This window comes from Phyllobates terribilis, unplaced genomic scaffold (assembly GCF_046119375.1).
Source record: "Phyllobates terribilis strain yellow unplaced genomic scaffold, ASM4611937v1 Scaffold_12__6_contigs__length_324123572, whole genome shotgun sequence".
NCBI classification, from domain to species: domain Eukaryota; kingdom Metazoa; phylum Chordata; class Amphibia; order Anura; family Dendrobatidae; genus Phyllobates; species Phyllobates terribilis.
Genome location: NW_027362772.1, coordinates 242,713,771 through 242,734,939, shown reverse-complemented (window position 1 = coordinate 242,734,939; position 21,169 = coordinate 242,713,771). Strand labels below are relative to the sequence as shown.

Here is a 21,169-nt window from a genome sequence, read left to right as displayed (position 1 = left end):
AGACTATAGGGTCTAATTGTAAGAAAACATATTCTGTGGGATGGATTACTAGATGCCAGTGTATGAATAGTGCTGTCTGCTGTGTATGGGTTGTGTATGGTCACAGCATTGATCAAAAATGCACAAAAAAGCCACCCAAATTCATTGCTCTCACAAAATGAAATAAAAACTGCTGAAAAAAAACCTTATTGCGAAGGAAGCCTCCATGATATAAACTTTTTATTAAAGGTTAAAATTTTGTAATAAACCTCATAACATAATGTGAGATCTTCCAGTTTCTGGCATTATCTCAAACACCAATACATAATTTTTCTCTTGTACGAGGTCTCAAAGGTTTTTAATATAAGCTATAATATTATCCAAAGCCAGCTTTCCGGACACCACATCAGGGTGATGGAAGAAGCTAACAATTCCATGGAAGCCATCTTTAACGTGATACCATGTGACCGGGACTCCATTGTCCTCCAGCCTTTTCTTGTATAGTATCCCGTCATCGCGGAGAACATCAAACTCACATGTTAGTATGCAGGTCTGTGGTAATTGTCGGATCACAGCATCATCGGAGAGCAAAGGAGAACATGGAAGGTCAAAAGCTTTCTTAACTTTCTCATAAATCTCTTTATTAAAGGGCGCCATGATGTGAGGTTTGTAGTCTTTGACCTTAAGTTCCTCAGACCTCAAAAACGTACTTAATTTTTCTCTTATTTCAGGAGGAACATGGCTGCCCTTTATCATTTCTTTAGACAAAGAAGGATCGCCACCTATATAGGTAGTTAAGTAGTATAGACAATTTTCTTGGAGTAACAATGGGACCATCTTGTTTTGTTGGTACGAGGGTAAATTGAAGTCCGCCATCTGGACCACTGGGTATATCATCACCTGGGCAAGAGGTTTTGGAACATCTGATCTACCCACAAGAGCTTGACAAACCGTAGCTGTTAGATTGCCCCCGGCACTGTCTCCACATATTATAACAGAAGACGGATCGACTCCATGTTCTTGCGCCGTCTTCATAAAGTGAACTGTAGCCAAGACACAGTCATCAAAAGCAGCCGGACATTTGTGTTCTGGTGCCAAGCGGTACCTACAATATATATATATAAAAATATTTTAGATTGGAAATTTATGATTAGGGCTGGATCAATATCTAGATAATAAGGACCACCATGTGCATTGTTCACCACCTTTACCCAGTTCGTATAGTTTGGTGACACTTTGCATAAGGTATTATTAATTACATTCGAAGTATAACCCAATGAAAATGAGCCTTGGTCAAGCTAGGTCCTCAGATGGAGATACATTTTTTGGAGCTACTCTTTGCATAGTGTTATCATAGTATATATCTAGTATATATATAGTATAGGTATTATAGCGGTACTGAGATGGGAATCCTCCGTACATAGACAGTAGATGTTTGAAGCAGACAGCACCTTTATTACATTATTTTAGTTGGAATTATAGAGGGAGCTGATTATGGCAACCAATCCCATGTCATCCAAATGCTAAAATATGAGTTATTGCCATAAACAATTTTTTTTTATCTCCACATCGGGGACTTTATATGAAAACGAATACAGTTGCGGCAGTTCCCAAAATAACCAATCCAATTTCAACTTTAATTTCCAGCAGTAATCGGATTGGTTGCTTTAGACAACTCACATGTATTCACACTAATTGAACCTATACTTAAAAAACTGAAGTGCTAAAAAAATCACATCTCATCATCACTACATAATTATTTTATAGAGGACCTGTCACCAGGTCAAAAGAGACAAGTTCTGTTATTTTATTCCCACTGCTCCCCTGATTATTCTGCTTTTTTATATTTTTAAAATCCATCATATGGCTCCAGACATATGAGCTTTTTTATTTAGTACTAATTTTTATGGTTATTACAAGGGAGCGTGACTCACAGGATCCTCTGGGGCGTGTCTATAGGCTGATCTACATAACTACCCCAAAAACTACGCCCCTTTGATAAAGATCATGAAAATTAATACCAAATAAAAAGGTCCATATTTCCAGTACGGTTTGAAGGATTTAAAAAAAAAAATACTGAATGATCAGGGGATCAGAAGGAATAACATTAGAGCACAATATGACCACTTTTGACCTGGTGATAGATATTCTAATTAAAACATGAGGAAATGTTACTCTAATGTTGTGACCTTACCCAACAGAGACAACCACAGCTCCAGAATTCTTCATTAGGTATCGGCAGATAATGTCATGCAAGTCTAAACCAAATATATAAGATATTAGTTATTGAGATCAATTCTACTATCGATGTCACAGAAATGCTCCAATATCAGGACACATTAAAAAATCAATCCTATTTATACAGATGATAGCCGATGCTGTTGGCTACAAGAGAAAAAGCCAGGTATTGTATGTGTGCAAGTGGTGGTCCTCTGCTTCTCCTTTCCCAATGAGGGTCACTCTTTTCCCCTGAAAGATGGAAGGAGGTTGAAAAGTGTCCCACCACCCGCTTACAAATATATTGACCCAACACAGTGTCATGCTCATAATATGTCTCTACTATGGACACTGTAAAATACAAGTAGCATATTCTCTTCACAGGAATGAGCATGTATGTCCCACCTGAAATGACCATGTATGTTTATGGTGGAGCTGAGAAGAACATCTCTTGGTTGAACAGGTCATCGGCCAACATCTATCCTAAATGTATGGCTGGATTTAGCATTTTCAGAGTTAGAGTTCATGCTATCTATAGAGCTCTGTGCACAGGGTACAGTGGTGCACAGTTTCTGACAGACATAGTGTGCACAGAGATATTGTCACCTAGAAGGAGCACACTTTTATACCTCTATACATACAACATCTAATGTATCAAGCTATGATTGGTTACTGGTTATATGTCGGATTCAAACAGAAAATATCCAAAATGACCAAAATCTGTTCCAATGGCTGCATTGTGGATGACATTGTGGATAGATCTCATCTATGTGTTGCGGAGAAATTCCTCCGCGTTTAGGATTTGAAATCCAGATTTTCACCCTTTACAGTGCATTTTTAGGGTGAAAACTTCAAGATTTTTTTTTGCAGGTTTTGCAAAGATTTTCCTACCATCCTGTGTGAATGTAGCCTACTACAGCTGAGTGCATGAGCCATGAGACAAATTAATAAGTAAGTACATCCCTTCACACAAAGGATCAATCTTTGAATCACAGAGTTTGATTTTCTTACCAATACTCCCCAACATGAATCCTCCTCCATGAAAGAACATGACTCCTTTTCTGCCACCAGCTGAAGGAGATCGGGGCTGGTAGACCCTCACCGGCACTCCTCCAAATTGTAGGTCTTTTGTGAAGATCTCTGGATCCTCCTTCACCTTAGGTATTGATATTTTTCCTAGAAAATTAATAAACCCTGCAATGTTCCATATTCTGAGTTTATCAAGAGCTTTCCCCTGTAGAGCAAAGAAACGAAAAAGTGAAAAAATAACCTTAAAGAGATTGTCCAAAGGGTCCTTTTGGGCCCCATAGGCTCCAAGGCCAGGGTGCTTGCACCTATTATAGTTATGCCCCTGGTCTTTAGTACTTAGCAGATCCTCTCTGGCTGTTATGACCTGCTACAAACATGATGCATAGCCAGACATTAGGTTCTGACAGCGTTCCTGAAGAATCTTAGTCAATTCCTCAAAAACCCTCAAGTGAGTGCAAGCGACCTGTAGTAAAATACGTGAAGTGAAAAGAATTAGCTGTGAACTCTTCTAAGTACAATGTAAAGGAAAAAAAGCGCCCATAAATAGAATTGTAAGAATTGTAAGATAGCACAGACTGGAGATAAAACAAGCAAAGCCAAAAAGAAAATCTACAGCTTAGGGCTATGGACTCACCAGGATGAATGTGCCAGTGACAAATGTATGAATTGTCTTCAGTATTTTCGGATTTGCAATCCCCGAGGGGTACTCAGCTTTTGAGGATTCATACCAGGTTACCCCCAAAAATGTCAGAAGACACAAGACAAGAAAAATACATATTGCACAGAGCGGAGCACCCAAGACTCCGAGCATTCTTGCAGCTGTCACTCCTTGTGTCTTCACTTCCTGGATCCTCTCAATAGTAATTGCAAGATAGCGGACCAGGCTCTTAAAGGAGAAGTAGCACTTGATATTTACAGCAATATAATATTAATAATATTTCAGTCCAAATTCTAGCATTTTGAAACCCAAAAACAACTTTTCTGTATGGATTCTACTGATAACATTTCCTAACCCCAGGGCCTCTGCTCTACCCTTATCAGCTCAACAAAAACACACGCGCACACACACACACACACACACACACACACGAGCACATATTTAACCCCTTAAGGGCTATATGTCATTTAAAAAAGACAAGCTTGCTGCCCCTACCCGTCTATCTCCTATGTAGTAACATTTCTAATTAGATTTTTAAGTCATAACCCTAGAGCTTTGAGCTGTTTCCCTGTTATTCTGCCTACAAATGTATACATTTATTAACAACTAGGTGATACCGTTCTACTTTGTCAAAAGGGTGTGTCTGTAAGAGGGTTAATAAAATGGTCTTACACTTAAGCCTTATTCAGACATGCAATTTTTGCGTACGAGTGCTATCCGAGGTTTTCACGAATAGCACTCGTACCTATGATAGTCTATGGGGCCATTTACATGTCTGTGATTTTTCGCGGACGGTTTGATTGGTGGAAAATCCAGAAGACATTGCCGATTTTAATCTGAGGGTCAAATCAAAATTAGCAATGCGAGTCTATGAAAAATCTGGCAGCACTCGGATGCCATATCAGTGCGGTCCCATATTAACCGACTGTCAGAATGAAGAAGGTGGAGAAAATTTTTTCTTCAGGTATAAAAAAACTGATGACACTTCGACCAAACTCTGCTCAAAGTGTTATCCAAAAAAATCAATCCATTTTTCTCATACGTGAAAAAATCGGATGCCTGAATTAGACCTTATCTTCTACTAAAAAGTCAAATGGACTTAGACATTACATGGATGCCACTTTTATGTTTTTGACTTTGGTATCATTTGCTGGTTACTGTAAGTTTCCATTGGGGTTGCCTTCTTTTTTGCCCCAAAATACTGACCCAAGAATAAAAAAAGGGCATGATTTTTAGTGTCGTGGTTTTGTAAGAAGGTGCGACATATCAGAGAAGAAACGAGACCCTGTGGAACCAACCAGAAAAGGGAGAGTTTCAAAGAGGAAGAGTTTGAATGGAGAGGAAGAGTTTGAATGAAGCATCGGGTCATGTGACTTTGACTTAGTGCCAAGTGAAGGAACGCGCAGGACATGTAACCAGAAAGACACAGTGGCTGAGGTGACAGGCCGCAGCAGAAGGCCCGAAGCAATGGGCTGTAGCACGCCTGCAAGCATAACCCGGGCAGCGCCAAGCGAGTTCCAGAATCCAGACAACGTAGGTCAAGACCTGAAGACTCGATTCACGCAAGGCAAGTCCTGGAATCCAGACTTGCGCCGGTCAAGACCTGGAGTCCAGACTATGCCCATTAGGAGTTGAGGCCCAGCCCTCATCTCACTGGGTAGAAGAGACATCCGCCGTCAGTCAAGCATCGAAGATCTAGTAGAAGACTCAGCTCGGGGGTGGACGCCCGCGGTGACTAATGGGAGGTGGAAGTGAGCCAGGTGGTTGCTTCCAGCAGCGACTTACGGTACCGGGGTTGGTCTGGGCCAGTACAACAGACAGGGTGGGGGCCTATTGAAGTGATGGCGGCCCAGCGAGCCTTGTTAGACTGTGTCAGGAGGACTTTTTGGTCTAACAGGACGAACCGGAGACCCCCACTAGGGCGTCTGTTAGAAGAAGAGATAATACCGTGACTTTCTCTAGTACCGGTATCATCCCCTTTGTCAGAAGTTATAAGAACGTGTAACCAGAGACTGCTATAGTAGCTAGAGAGAACCTGAGGATTCTTTGTACCTTTGTTATCGTATGTTTCATGCTGTAATTACCCTGTTTAGCATTAACTGTCGATGCACAGTTACTACAGTCCCCACCATATCAGGGAAATAAATAGTGTCAGAGGTTACTTCTGCCTTGCACATCTGGTCACCTGCTTACAGTTTATCACACATTATGATTTTACACTTCAATCTCTAAATGAATTATTATCAAGATAATTTAGTTGCTTTACATATTGGGTTGCCTCCGAATTCTCCCAAAACATTTGTCCAGTTTAAGGACAAATTCAGAAGTCCATGAAATACGGCGCGTGTACACATTGTGATACATGGACTGGCCGCGGGTCTCCGACTTGAACTCAACAGCCTCATATACTGTATGTCTATTAAGCTTCAGTGGCCAGTCCATGTATCATGGTGTGTACATGCGCCATATTTCATGGACTTCTGAATTCGCTCTAGAAGTGATTTACACATGCTGACATGATATGATTAATTTCCCTGATTTTACACCACAAAAAAAGTATACCAACCTGACGCAGCCAAAAGGATGCATACAGCAGACAGACAGTGCAAGGTGCATTGTGAAACCACCGAAGTGAGTAAACTCTGCCTTCTATGCACAGGGCTGCATACAGTGTGCTGTCGCTGGCTCTCCGCTGACATGTCCATTACATTTCCTGGTAGCAATTCCACATTTCGCCTAGTCTGGACACTGCTGATATTTATAGGACTTTGCAGTTAGGTAAAAGAGTAATAATTCACATTCACTTTTACGGTAATACAAATATACCATCATTTGTAATTATTTTACTGGTCTCCAAGTAGAAGTACGAGTTGTGCCAGTAATTTACCAGCCGGGTGCAAACCTTGTTATCATTGACTTTGTTGTGATTTAAATACCACCTCGCTACCAAAGTTATATCATTAACGTATCTATGTCATGATGATGCTATGTCATGTAATGTTACCTAGGCTATCTTATACTGCAAGCCACCCGTACCACCCTGCGTGCTACCTGTAGGTATGTGCATTACAGCAACACTATGTTAATGTGAGACTATTATAAAGTTTTAATGAAATTATAATGTTCTATTAAAACTTTATTATCATTATGACACAACAGATTTGAGACTGAAAGATGTTAGTCCTCATTGAGTTATGTGGGTGAATGATGACATCATAACTAGACTTTGCAAGTGAAATACACCCTAAGAGTCTTCTTTGCAGGGTAGTGCTGGGTAATGGGTTAAGGGTTTGAATTACTGCCATTAGCGGGTGAGTATTTTGCACTGTGTCGTAATAGTTAGAAGTACATTAGGCTGCAAATGAGATGGCTGGTCATGGGTCAGCATGGGGTTAAAATTGCATTCATACTAATGTCCCATATAGTGTCTTAGGGAGCATAAAAGAAAAGGACTTTTTCTGCCAGTAGGGTTCATACTCACAGATGGCACAGACAGGTAGAGGATGAGGTTGTGTTAAGAAAATGCTTGCACCATAGCTAGCTAGCAGTGGGAATTAGCAATCACTGGTAGTGATGAGCGAGCATGCTCGCTGCTGCTCGGTGCTCATGACTCGCCCCCTGGGCCGTGGGGTACCCGGAACCGGGCTTCTATGTGATGCTGGGGGTAGTAGTGGCAACCCGATCCCGTGGCTCAGGGTGGTCAGACCAAATTGTGGCAGTCTATTTATCAGTGTTTTGAATGTCTGACTACGCCACCCGTGGATTGAGGTCAGGGATGAACGCCGCTGCGAGGCAGACCACTGAGGCTGATGTTGGTGTGCAGCACAGGGGTAGGACAACTCCTAGTGTAGCCTCAGGGCAGTGTAGGTGAATGCTGGGGGTGATAGTGCAGGCCGCAATAGTAAGAGTTCAGAGTCCGCTTCAAACAGTCCAGGGTCTTTATTGCAGATGTTATTACTGACCCAACAGGAGTACCGGTTAGGAGTGGGCCTGGGTATCTGAGAGCATTCGGGCGAGCCCCACTGGTCAGGGTGAGTGTGTAGGCCTACCATTCTCTCTATGCTCTTTCTGACTATCCCCCTCTTCGTGGTGTAATAGCCCACGTCCCTGAGCTGGCCGTGTACTTCTCGCCTGTATGGCTTGCGACTCGGGCCTTAGGTACCTTTTGCTTTCTCCTGCTGTACTGGTCCCTCTGTGTGGCGGAGCCTCCAGGCTTCTTAGGCCAAGGGACCTGAAATCCCTCGCGGGTTGGTTCTCTGCTGCTGGGCTTGCAACCCCGACAGCCTCGGACCCCAATGTCTGGTTAGATTCGTTCTCTGCCAGGACCGGCTCTCGTCGCCTCTGTACCTGGCTTACAGTCTCTCCTCTGCCTCACGGACTCCTCAGCTGCTGCTGACCTGTCCCTTCCTCTGAGAACCCTTCTGGACACTTTAGAAGTGGGTTCTGGTCTCCCTAACCCTTCCCCAGTTCCAGCTTTTTTAGGGGCAGCCTGCTCCCCCTACTGGCCTGGGACAGGAGGTGCTGCATGCTAATGGTCCCTGACAAGGGAACCTCCCTCCTGCTCTCAGACACAGCCTTTAATATTTGTGGCATCCAGGCCTGGGGTGACACACTCGCCCGAGCATCTCACTGCTAGAGATGTTCGGCGCTCACTGAGTATTTCCGGGGTTGCTCGGCGGGAGCGCGGGTCCCCTCCCTGCATGTTTGGCGCTCTTTGGAGCGCCAATGAACATGAATTGATTGTCTGCCACACACTGTAATGCCGCAGCCATGTTGGTTGTGGCATTACAGTGATTGGCTGACCGCGCAGCATCATCAGGTCTATATCAGACCTGGCGCCGCCATGCTCATCATAGTCACTCCGGAATCAGACAGTGTAGGGAGAGGTGCTGCTGAGCTAGAGAGAGATATGTTTGTTTCTAGTTAGTCTAGGTATATCACAACATATTCTACACATATCCATCTAAATTAACAGTCCTTCTGACGACTAATCCAGCTGTATAGATATCAGTGGTAGGCAGGCTGTGTATGTGGCAGACTGCATTGCATATAGCAAGAGGGTCCATTCCAGTTCTGTCTGCTGCTGGTGCTTTTACAGATATTTCTAGAAATCGTCCCAGGTATCAGGGGCCAGGAATAATTTTTTTGGATCTTAATCCTGATTATTTGCTTAAAAAGCAATCCAGAGAACACAGTTTTTTTGCCCCATTTGCTTGTTGGCACTGCAGAATACAGCCAGGTCCTTTCCATATTACAACGCTAAAAATCCATCTATTTAAAACTGTGGTTTGTCCGTCACGTGGATCACATATAATTGCGCTGAAAATACTGCGATTTCTGGCCTCCATTGAAGTTTTGTTGCAGTGTGTTAGAGAAGTTATTGACACCAGTTCGCTGTTAAAAATAGTTACCTACAGGCCAGCTCTTTAAAACCGTGGTTTTCCGTCACACGTATCACATATCACTGCAGTTCAAATCCAGCCATTTGTACTGAACGTGGAAAATATTGTCCTCCATTTGCTTGTTGGCACTGCAGAATACAGCCAGGTCCTTTCCATATTACAACGCTAAAAATCCATCTATATAAAACTGTGGTTTGTCCATCACACGGATCACATATAAGTGCGCTGAAAATTCTGCCATTCTGGCCTCCATTGAAATTTTGTTGCAGTGTGTCAGCGAAGTTATTGACACAAGGTCGCTGTTAAAAATAGTTACCTACAGGCCAACTATTTAAAACTGTGGTTTGTCCGTCACACGGATCACATATAATTGCGCTGAAAATTCTGCTATTTCTGGCCTCCATTGAAATTTTGTTGCAGTGTGTAAGCGAAGTTATTGACACCAGTTCGCTGTTAAAAATAGTTACCTACAGGCCAGCTATTTAAAACTGTGGTTTTCCGTCACACGTATCACATATCACTGCAGTTCAAATCCAGCCATTTGTACGTGGAAAATATTGTCCTCCATTTAAAATGGGCAAGGCGCGTGACAAGGAACGAGGAAGTGGACGTGATGGTGATGATGGTGCATGCAGAGGACAATGGGCTAGCTCAAATTGTGCAACAACAAACATCCACATCTTCTCGCTCGACCTTCCTGCCCCAATTAATAGGGGACCGCAGAACAACACCACTATTGAACACAGAGCAGTGTGAAAAGGTTTTCATTTCAATAGCAGTAAATGCTTCCAGTCACTTAGCCACCACCACCCTGTCTTCCACACGGTCAAGTCTCACTAGCCGTGAGTCTGGCCGCATATTCCTCACCCTGATCCCTCTTCCTCCCACCATGCCGAGTGCCCAGAGACAGCTGACCCCACACTTGGACATTCTGAAGAGCTGTTAATTTTTCCATTTTTAGATTCAGATCTCTCTCCCAGTCCACTTGAAGCGGGGCAAGAGGAGATCAGAGATTGCATGTAGCGATGCCCAAATATTTGAGCAGCCACGGTCACACGAAGGCGATGGTGGAAAATTGTCACAAGAGGTGGACGTTGATGAGACACAATCGCCAGAAAGTCAGGAGGAGGAGCAGGGTGCGGAAGTGGAAGACGAGGTGGTGGATGATATAATAACTGACCCAACCTGGCAGGGGGACATATAGAGCGAGGACAGCAGCACACAGGGGGAGGGAGGCACAGCACCACAACAGGCAGGAAGAAGCAGTGTGGTGGCCGTAGACAGAAGGCGGCAACCAGTCCTCGTAACATCAACACGACGGAAGGTGCCAGTACAACTGTTAGGTCTTCCCAAGTCTTGTTGTTTTTTAAAGACTCTGCCGATAACCCCAAAAAGGCCATGTTTCAGCAGCATTTGTAGCTTCCGGCTCACCAACTAATGTGTGATGTCCCCACGCATTGGAACTCTACATTGCAAATGTTGGGAAGGATTTGTGAGCATAAGAGGGCAGTTGTTGACTACCAGCATCAACAAGGCCGTCGGTATTCAGTTCAGACTCCACACTTAAGACCTCAGGAGTGGACATGGATGTCAGACAAATGTACCATCCTCCAAAATTTTGAGGACTCCACCAAAAAGGTGAGCGGCGATAACGCCATGATTAGCGTCACGATCCCACTTCTCTGTCTTCAGAAAAGCTGTTGACACGCCCCCAGGGCCGTGGGGTACTCGGCAGCCGGGCCTCTGGTTGCCGGGGGATATCACGGTGGTTGGCCCGGTCCGTGACCCAGGGCAATCAGTAAAAAGGGGGAGATTTATAGGGGATTTGGGAAAGTGTTTGTGACGCCACCTGTGGATTGCGGCTAGAGGAAGCCGCCGCTGCGGAGCAGTGCTCTGGAGCAGGGATGGTGTGGCTCTCCACAGGTAGAGCTTGCTCCAGGGCAGCATGGGTGTAATGGATGGTGGTGCAGGGGAGAGACGGCAGGATGGTCCCGGAGGAAAAACGGACACTCACATGGGGGTAAGCTTCAGTACCTTTACTGGTGGTGTTGCAGGCACGGTCCAGGGTACTCCAGGTGAAGGGCATGCTTTTGGACTCTCCCCAGTGAGCGGGTATAGGGCCTCCTGATCCGTTGCTTTGTTCTCTAAGCTTCTGACCTGCCTGGAGCTAGGCCTAGCTTGGTTACTGTCTCTCTTTGTACCTGCTGACCTGGTGATAGGGCCTTCTCTTTGGAGATCACTCTCCTGGACGTTGGAACCTACGTGACTCCTGGCCCTGGTACTGTAGCCAGCGTTTGGTGAACCTGGGACCTGTAGTCCTCCAGGGGTTCCGGTGGTTCCTACTGAGTGTAAATGTCCCTGTAGGCATGGACCCGGTGTCTGGTATATATATCGGGGTGAGCCTGGTATGCTCTTCTGCCCCCTCACTACTTCTTCCTTCTCCTCTCGCCTTCAGCCCACTCAAGGCCCTCACTAGGCCTTCACACCTGCTGTAGGCCTTGGCTCGCCTAAGCACAGCAGCCAGCGTGCTGCTCTCTGAGCGTCAGCACGCTCTCTGCTCAACTCTGAGCTGTGTTCCTCTCTGTCTCTGAACACTCACTGCACACTCACTGAGCTGCCTGGCTCCACCCTCCCTTTATATATCCCTAACGGGCTCCCTCTGCTGGTCTGAGGTGGTAGGGTGGAGGTGTGTGAATGTGTGGGGGCCTCTTGTGAAGAAGTCCATCCATGCACCCTTCTGGGTTCTGTGGCACCAATGCACATCAGGGAGCCACATTCCCCCCTAGTAAAACTCAGTACTCCTGGACTGAAGCATTTTTTTCAAAACAGGTTAACAATAACAATCACATTTCTTCCCTTTATGGGAGGCACTTTGCTTGAACGTTACAGGTAACATTATAATACAATAATAAATAACAATAAAGTTACAGCAAGTCCCGTAACCTGGTGTCCATTTCACCGATGAAAGAACATGAGGGACCCGCCTGAAAACCCTCAACGTAGGCCCTGGGCGTGGCTACAGGGCATAGGTGATCCACGTGCTGGACCACGTCTTCGACCACTCAAAACGGGTTTTTGTTCTGTGGTCACTAAAGGGGCACTCCAGGGAGTGTAACTATGTATAGGAACAGTTTTTTGGCTGCTCACAGTCCTCAGCTACCGAGTCCTTGTACCCTTACGGGTAACTAAATAAACACATATATTTTTCAGTTTATACAATAAACATCATGCAATACCAAACTGTGTAACTATTTACACTGTCAGTGTTTCTCTACTTACTCCTTATACCTGACAGGGGTCTGGCCTTTTGTGCTACGTGTTGACCTACTTAGTACTGGGATGCGTGTGGTACTGGTGTTTGTACTACCTCCCATTCTGTCAGTTCTAGGTGTGGAGTGACTGCAAGGCTGCCTTAATGACGCGCCCCCTGGGCCTGTGCTGTGCAGGGGGATACCTGGAACCGGATCGCTGGGGGTTGTAGTCTTCCGTGGCGGTAACCCGGTCCGTGCCCAGGGTCGTCAATTCAGTGGCAGTCTTAAGTAATAACAATGTCCGACTACGCCACCCGTGGATTGCGGTCAGTGGGGACCGCCGCTGCGCTGCCGACCGCTGAGGCTGATGTTGTTTGCGCAGCCGAGTATGGGATAACTCCCCACGGGAGAAGTACTGACTCAGGGCAGCTAGTGTGGATGATGGGAGTGATGGTGTGAGCGTCCCAGTTCTGATGGTGCTGGTGCGGCGATGAAACACAGAGACTTGTAATTGCAGTTTCCAATGCTTTACTCTCAGTTGTTATTCTGGTCACTTGTGCACATGAGGGACCGCCTGAGCCGTGCTGCGTTCACCAGGCAAGGGACTCGACCAACTCCCAGGCAATTCCAGAGCGTGGCACAGGGCTCCCTTCCTTTCCTCTCTCTGGCCGTCCCCACCAGTGACCCACCTTTGTCCAGCTCCCTCGGGCCTTCTCTTGGCGAAACCTTTCTCCGGTTTCCCTGACCCTATGCGGTATGCTTTCCTGGTGGATGTAGTGAGGGGTCGCACCAAGATGTGGTAACAACCTCCGGTCTTTGGCTGAGGAATCTGTTGCCTCCACCAATTTGGGTTCCGGTACCCTGTTCTGCCAACCCTTCACCCTGTATCTCCTGGGCATATGGGGTTCCTTCTGTTCTCGTGTCTCTGGGCCTTTCTCTGTGTTACTTGCTTCCTTTCTCCTCTGTTCCAGTTCCTTTCATACTTTCCTTTCTGTTCTTTCTTCTCTCTCTCAGGCTCCAGCCTTCTGACAAGGCCTGCCTGCGGAGCAGAGCCCATGCAGAGGCTCTGCTTCCTGTCTTCTCCTCTCACTCTTAACTTCTTCTCTGCACTGCACACTGTTCTAAGATGGTGCCCACCTTATATACCTCTTTCTGACACCCGAGCCCAGGTGACTAGCAACCAATGGACTCCTACCTATGCCCAGAGACCCACCCCTATCTGCTCCTACACCACTGGGTATTCCATCCCCCGCCCCACTCCAGCCAGGGACAGATGCTGTCGTGCCTGCACTTCTGTCTAGTGGGAGCACCGTTGAGCTGTCCCTCGGAAATGGGGTGTGTGTGGTGCATGCAGCTTGCTGAGCCCTAGTCCACACTCCATCCTTACCCGGGAGTGGAATATCACACCTCTGGTCTGAGGTGCAATACCCCTGTAGCAGCCGAGCCCTCGGGGTGCTACATTAACCTCCCTACGGGACTGGCAAGTGTACCATTGGCTGGGCCTTCTTGCTCTGCTCCAACCGGGGATCCTTCTTCTGGTGATTCTTCCTGAGCAGGCTCTTCTGGGGCACTTACAGGTCTTACTTGCTGTGGAGGGTCTTCTGGCTGTTGGTAGAAGTGGATCACAGGTATTATCACTGCTCCTCCTAGTTGGGGCCAATCTGCCGGGAAATCTCCTAATTCAGTATGTATTACTGCTTCTTTAGGCTCTTCCGGTACGATGAGAGGCACTTCTTCCTGGGGCTTTAGCAGACCTGGACACAACTTCACATGGTCTCTAGATACCGTTGCAGTCGTTCTTCCTCCGTCCTTGGTAATTAAACAGGTCTTCCTGTTATCAAATCTTGAATTTAACACAGTGTAGGGTTCCCTCTCACACTGGTCATCAAGTTTGTGGTTTCTTCTTTTTCTCTTTAGCACAACTTCTCCAGGTGAAAAGGGTTCTGCTGGTGCACTCTTGTTGTACTGTGCTTCCTGCTTGTCTCTTACCCTACTCAGACTGTCTTCGACACAGGCTTGTACTCTCCTGTACTGTTCCTGTCGTGTCGTGTCCCAGCCCTCAGTGGACATATCTGCTTCGGGTTCTACTACACCAAGCTCCAGGTCCATGGGCAACTTTCCGGGTCTTGCTCGCATGAGATATGCTGGAGTACAATTGGTGGAACTCACAAGTATGTGGTTGTACAGATCTACCAGGTCAGGTAGCTTGTCCGGCCACTGGTTTCTTTCTTCTAGCGGTAAGGTCTTCAATAGGTCGATGACGATGTTATTCATCTTTTCACTTAACCCATTGGTTTGGGGGTGGTATGGTGTGGTCCGGATCTTCTTACACCCATACAGATGGCAGAACTCCTTGAACAATTCGGCTTCAAAGGCAGGGCCTTGATCTGTCAGCACCTGCTCGGGGTATCCATGGGGCCTGCAGAAGTACGCCTGAAATGTCTTCGCCGCAGTTTCTGCCGTCAGATCCTTGACAGGGGCTACCACCAGGAACCGGGAGTAGTGATCCGCCATGGTCAGGGCATACGAGTAGCCTGGCTTGCTGGGTGACAGCTTGACGTGGTCCAGAGCGACGATCTCCAGGGGCTGGGTTGTCTTGATGGACTGCAGGGGTGCTTTCTGGCTGCTGTAGTCCTTTCTTCTGAGGCTACAGGGTCCACAATCCCGGCACCATCTCTCTATGGAACTCCGCATTCCAACCCAATAAAACCGATTCTTTAGGATGGTTTCTAGCTTCTTCCAGCCAAAGTGCCCTGCTTGATCGTGGTAGGCCTCCAACACCATCTGGATGTCTGTCCTGGGCACTACGATCTGCCATACCATCTCATGGGTCCTAGGGTTGACATACCTTCGGCACAGCTTCTCTCTATAGATGAACAGCCGACTTCTCTCATTCCACAGTTGCTTGGCTTGTGGAGACGCGTCTTTCTCCAGGGAGGAACCTTCCTGAGTTATCAGCTCCTTGTTACGGCTGACAACTGGGTCGCTGTCCTGGGTCTCCTTCCAACTGTGGTGAGGTAAAGGGTTTAGTGTCTTACCACGATACCTCCTGGAGGTGCGCTGCTCGTGGACCATCCCATTTCTATGGAAGGCAGCTAGCTCAATCTCCTCCAGGTCATCCACTTCATCTTCAGTATCCGACTGGTGCGGCATTCTGGATAGGGCATCGGCGTTAGCGTTCTTGTGGCCTGCCCGGTACTTGATGATGAATTGATAGTTTGACAGCTGGGCCATCCAACGCTGTTCCATGGCTCCTAACTTGGCTTGTCTCTAGATGTGTCAAGGGGTTGTTGTCAGTATAGGCCGTGAACTTGGTGGAGGCCAGGTAGTGCTTGAATCATTCAGTGATGGCCCAGACCAAGGCCAGGAGCTCCAACTTGAAGGAGCTATCGTTTTCTGGATTCCTCTCGGTCGGACGAAGCTTCCTGCTAGCATAGGCGATCACCTTCTCTTTGCCATACTGCTTCTGACTCAACACAGCTCCTAGTCCCTCGTTGCTGGCATCAGTGTACAGCAGGAAAGGTTGGCTGTAGTCAGGGTAGGCCAGGATTTCTTCGCCGGTCAGGATCTCTTTCATCACTGCAAAGGACTCAGCCTGTTCTTTACCCCACTGGAAGGGGGGGTTCTTGCCTTTGCTGGACTGTCCTACCAGGAGATCTTGCAAAGGTGTTGCCTTCTTGGTGTAGTCCTTCACAAATCTCCGGTAATACCCGACCAGTCCCAGGAACTGACGTACCTCCTTGAGATTCTTCGGTTTCGGACATTTCTGGATGGCAGTGACCTTCTCCGGGTCTGGTGCTACTCCTTCTGGACTGACGATGTGCCCCAGGTACGTTTGAGCAGGTGGCACTTGGAAGGCTTCAATTTCATCCCATACCGGGACAGCGACTCAAATACCTCTGCCAGGTGCTTCCAAAGGTCATCGTACGTTTTGGAGTACACTATCACTTCATCCAGGTATAGCAGTACAGTCTCAAAGTTACGGTTTCCCAAACAGCACTCCATCAATCTCTGGAATGTCCCAGGGGCTTTGCAGTGTCCGAACGGCATACTGTTGAACTCGCAGAGTCCCATTTGGGTAGTAAAGGCCGTCTTCTCCCGATCCTCCTCAGCAACAGCTACTTGCCAGTACCCACTAGTGAGGTCAAGGGGGGAGTAGTAATTTGCAGACTTTAATGCAGCCAGGGATTCCTCTATACGGGGCAAAGGGTATGCATCTTTATGTGTTATGCAATTTACCTGTCTGTAATCGACACACATCCTCATGCTTTCATCCTTTTTTCTGACCAGGACCAGGGGAGCTGCCCAGGGGCTACAGCTATCTCTTATTACCCCTGCCTTCCTCATGTCATGCAACATTTCCTTTGCTTTCTGGTAGTGTGCTGGTGGGATTGGCCTGTAACGTTCTTTGATGGGTGGATGGTCACCTGTGGGTATATAGTGTTGTACCCCTTTAATCCTCCCGAAATCAAGTGGGTGTTTACTGAATACCCACTCGTATTCCTGAACCACCCGGTGTACACCCTGTTTCTAATGGGCAGGAGTGGTGTCTATCCCAACATGGAGCTGTTGACACCAATCCTCCACCTCGGTTCCCGGGTCATTATCCTCCACTTCGTCTGGTGAGGTTAAGGACTCCGCCGTGTGTATGGAGTTGCTATCTACTGTGTACAGTTTGGCAACAGTGGCGTAGCATGGTAATCTAACCTTGTCCTCCCCATAGTTTAGGAGGCGTACGGGCACCCTCCCATTGCGTACATCCACTACCCCTCTGGCAGTCAAGAGTGTAGGTCTATGCTCCGAGCTAAGGGGCTCTACTACCACCTGGTAGCTCCATCCTTTGAGACCTATTGCTGCTCTACACCAAATCAGCATCTCACTCATCGGGGGGATCACAATGGGTATCGGGTCTGTCACCCATACATTACCAATTTCACCACCTGTTAGCTTTACCTGTTGCTGGTACATAAGGGCTCGGATCTCTTTCTGGAGCACCCTCCTCTGCTCTGGTTTGGCGGTGTCGGCCATCTGTTGGAGCAAAAACAACACTTCTCCCAAACAGTTACCGACAATATTTGTGCCAAGTACCATATACAAGTCTGTATCATCAGGATTAGTCTCTACTGCAATTAGTCCCTGATCTTTCAGTTCCACTCTTCCCACCTTTACTGCCACATCCTTAACCCCGACTAGGTTAAGGGGAAAGCCATTGGAGGCATACACTGAAAGGTTTGGAGCTGGCGAAGTTCGTCTATGGACCAGAACCTTTTGTAGAGGACATCTGGCATGATGGTTACCTGAGATCCAGTGTCCAGCAGGGCAGGTGTCGCGATGCCATCCAGCACAATGGACAGGAAAGGTCTTCCTCCCACGAACCGATGGTACCAGTTTGATGGGCCTGCTTGATTTACTCCTGGGTGTCGGCCCTCGGCCCCAGGGTTTGCAGCTGTAGTAGATGAATTCTCCTGGAGGTTGACATTGGTCGTTGGTCCTCCCACGGGGTGGCATTGTCCTCCTTCGGGGCAGCATTGTCCTCCTACGGGGTGGCATTGTCCTCCTTCTTCTTCTCATCCAGGGGACATCCTCAGGGCTGTCGGCGAGTAGTATCCTTCCTTCCGGCTCGGGCTCCTCCTGTAGCTGCAGGGTGCTCAAGACAGTGGCCAGGGTTTTACTAAACTGGCGCACTTCAGAGCATAGGCTGTCCAGATCGCTAGGAGGCACTGTTTGCATCTTTGTTTCGGCCATTAGTGGAGGAGCAGTGGGTGCTGCGGGCACTGAGGTGGCCCCACCCTGGTAACGTTGAACAGCAGTATCTGTTGTTTCCAGGGGCTGCAGACCCTTTATAGCCATATCCTTAAGGGTGTCAAAGGTGGCATCTGGATGATCTAAAGCCCACCACCGTACAGTTCTGCTCTCCTCCTGGGACCTTAACCCCTGGATGAACTGTTCCGTCAGCATTTTATTTTCATCTTGAATGCTGGCTGGACTAACCTGTTTCAGGGACCGCAGGGCTTCCTGTAAGCGCCAGGCATAGTCCAGGATACTGTCCTCAGTTTTCTGGACACAGTGGTAGAACTTCATCCAGAGATCTGTCTCGGTGCGGTTTTCAAACACAGTCTGCATTCTCTTAAAGATGATGGATACTGATTCCTGGTCTGTGGCTGGCCAGGTTTCAACCTCCCGCTCTGCGGCACCAGTCAATTGTCCCAACACGACAGCAGCTCTCTGCTTGCCAGTCAAAGAATACATGTCTAGCACACCGCATATTCTTTTCTTGAATCCGGACAGGGTGTCCGATTTGCCTTTATACTGGGGGAGCCACTTCGCTCCAGGGATATACAGCAGGGCCATAGGTAATAACGGGGTCACGACACCTGTTGGTGGAGCGGCTGCTCCGGCCTGTGCAGCGCCGTGCGCAGGTTGGGCATCAGGAGCGTTAACCGATGCTCCGGCGGCTTCCTGGTCGTCGGCCATTGTTGCGCCCCCCTAGTGAACCGGAGCCTACCTTCTTCACTTGCTTTTTCAGGTAGGCCGCAGCTCCGCGGGCGACGGTCTCCTTCCAGGACCTTGCGTTGCTCGCGTCTGACGTCAGAGCGTCCTCTGGCTCCTTCCAGGACCTGACGTTTCCTGGTTCGATGTCAGGGGCGGGGCGTGTCCTCAACTTCGCGCGCTTCCAGCGGTAACGCCTCTCCGATTCCCGCGGTTACGCCCCTCTTCTTCCCGTGCGGCGACAGGAAGATGGCGGACAATGGCGGGAAATCTCGGGAATGGCGGGAAAACTTCACCACAGTGAGTATCACAGTCTCTTAAGGCGCACAGTACCCGGTGGCAACGGGCACGGAATCCTGATCGTGACGCCAAAACATGACGCGCACCCAGGGCCGTGGGGTACTCGGCAGCTGTGTCTGTGGTTGCCGGGGGATATCACGGTGGCTGGCCCGGTCCGTGACCCAGGGCGGTCAGTAAAAAGGGGGAGATTTATAGGGGATTTATGAAAGTGTTCGTGACGCCACCTGTGGATTGCGGCTAGAGGGAGCCGCCACTGCGGAGCAGTCCTCTGGAGCTGGTGTTACGGCAGCAGGGATGGTGTGGCTCTCCACAGGTAGAGCTTGCTCCAGGGCAGCGTGGGGTGTAATGGATGGTGGTGCAGGGGAGAGACGGCAGGATGGTCCTGGAGGAAAGACGGACACTCACACGGGGCTAAGCTTCAGTACCTTTGCTGGTGGTGTTGCAGGCACGGTCCAGGGTACTCCAGGTGAAGGGCACACTTTTGGACTCTCCCCAGTGAGCGGGTATAGGGCATCCTGATCCGTTGCTTTGTTCTCTAAGCTTCTGACCTGCCTGGAGCTAGGCCTAGCTTGGTTACTGTCTCTCTTTGCACCTGCTGACCTGGTGATAGGGCCTTCTCTTTGGAGATCACTCTCCCTGGACGCTGGGACCTCCGTGACTCCTGGCCCTGGTACTGTAGCCAGCGTTTGGTGAACCTTCGACCTGTAGACCTCCAGGGGTTCCGGTGGCTCCTACTGAGTGTAAATGTCCCTGTAGGCACAGACCCGGTGTCCGGTATATATATCGGGGTGAGCCTGGTATGCTCCTCTGCCCCCTCACTACTTCTTCCTTCTCCTCTCGCCTTCGGCCCACTCAAGGCCCTCACTAGGCCTTCACACCTGCTGTAGGCCTTGGATCACCTAAGCACAGCAGCCAGCGTGCTGCTCTCTGAGCGTCAGCAAGCTTTCTGCTCAACTCTGAGCTGTGTTCCTCTCTGTCTCTGAACACTCACTGCACACTCACTGAGCTGCCTGGCTCCACCCTCCCTTTATATATCCCTAACGGACTCCCTCTGCTGGTCAGAGGTGGTAGGGTGGAGGTGTGTGAATGTGTGGGGGCCTCTTGTGGAGAAGTCCATCTATGCACCCTTCTGGGTTTTGTGGCACCAATGCACAGCAGGGCGCCACACTGTCTGCTCTCAATCAAAGAGGATGCATTACAGGTGGAGCACGATGAGATGGAGCAAGGAACCATACAGCCTCATCTCATCCCAACGTGGATTGGGTAACAATGAGGAAGAGCAGGAGGAGGAGGAGCTAGTTTTATGCACTATAGACGATGCTACCTGCACAACTGTCATACCGTCTGTTCAGCGTGGATGGCCTGAGGACAGGGAGGAGAAGGAAAAGAGCATGGTCAATAGTCCTCTTGATGAGGTCATGGAAGTCTTGCCTGTTAGCAGTCTGGCACGCATGGCTAAGTTTATGTTACGCTGCCTTTCCTGTTACCCTCGCGTTCTCCAAATTTTGGGTGAAAGTCATTACTGGTTGGTGACACTTCTAGACCCACGCTACAAGGAGAACTTTCTATCTCTTATTCCCGAGGCAGACAGGTCTACTAAAATGGGGCAGTACCAGAAGGCCCTTGCTGCGGAATTATTAAAAAAATTCCCATCTGAAAACGCTGGCGACAGAGGTCACAGTTCATTGGAGAACCAAGGAGTACAGGCGAGAGAGACAACTCCAATCCAACAGACACGGGGGATCATTGTCAAAGTTCTGGACAGTTTTCTCAGACCGGCCCATCTTACAGGCCCTGAGGCGTGGGGTACTCTCACAAGGAGTGCAAAGTTTGGGAAAATGGTG

General features: G+C 48.2%; 1 protein-coding gene across 1 annotated transcript; it reads right to left on the bottom strand.

Annotated features, from left to right (window-relative positions):
• Positions 1-201: 201 nt before the first annotated feature.
• On the bottom strand, positions 202-4,276 carry LOC141171541 (arylacetamide deacetylase-like 3). Its single transcript, XM_073655220.1, has 4 exons — positions 3,860-4,276; positions 3,208-3,430; positions 2,174-2,237; positions 202-1,084 (listed from the first exon to the last, which is right to left on the bottom strand). Exons 1-4 carry the CDS (start codon positions 4,034-4,036, stop codon positions 328-330), a joined length of 1,221 nt encoding a protein of 406 aa, XP_073511321.1. The 5' UTR covers positions 4,037-4,276; the 3' UTR covers positions 202-327.
• Positions 4,277-21,169: the final 16,893 nt, after the last annotated feature.

Coding starts and splice junctions, on each gene's coding strand:
- LOC141171541 (XM_073655220.1), bottom strand. CDS start 4,036: ATGCTCGGAGTCTTGGGTGCTCCGCTCTGTGCAATATGTATTTTTCTT. Junction 3,431..3,859: donor TCACTGGCACATTCATCCTG/GTGAGTCCATAG, acceptor TTTGCTCTACAG/GGGAAAGCTCTTGATAAACT. Junction 1,085..2,173: donor GCTGTGGTTGTCTCTGTTGG/GTAAGGTCACAA, acceptor TATATATTGTAG/GTACCGCTTGGCACCAGAAC.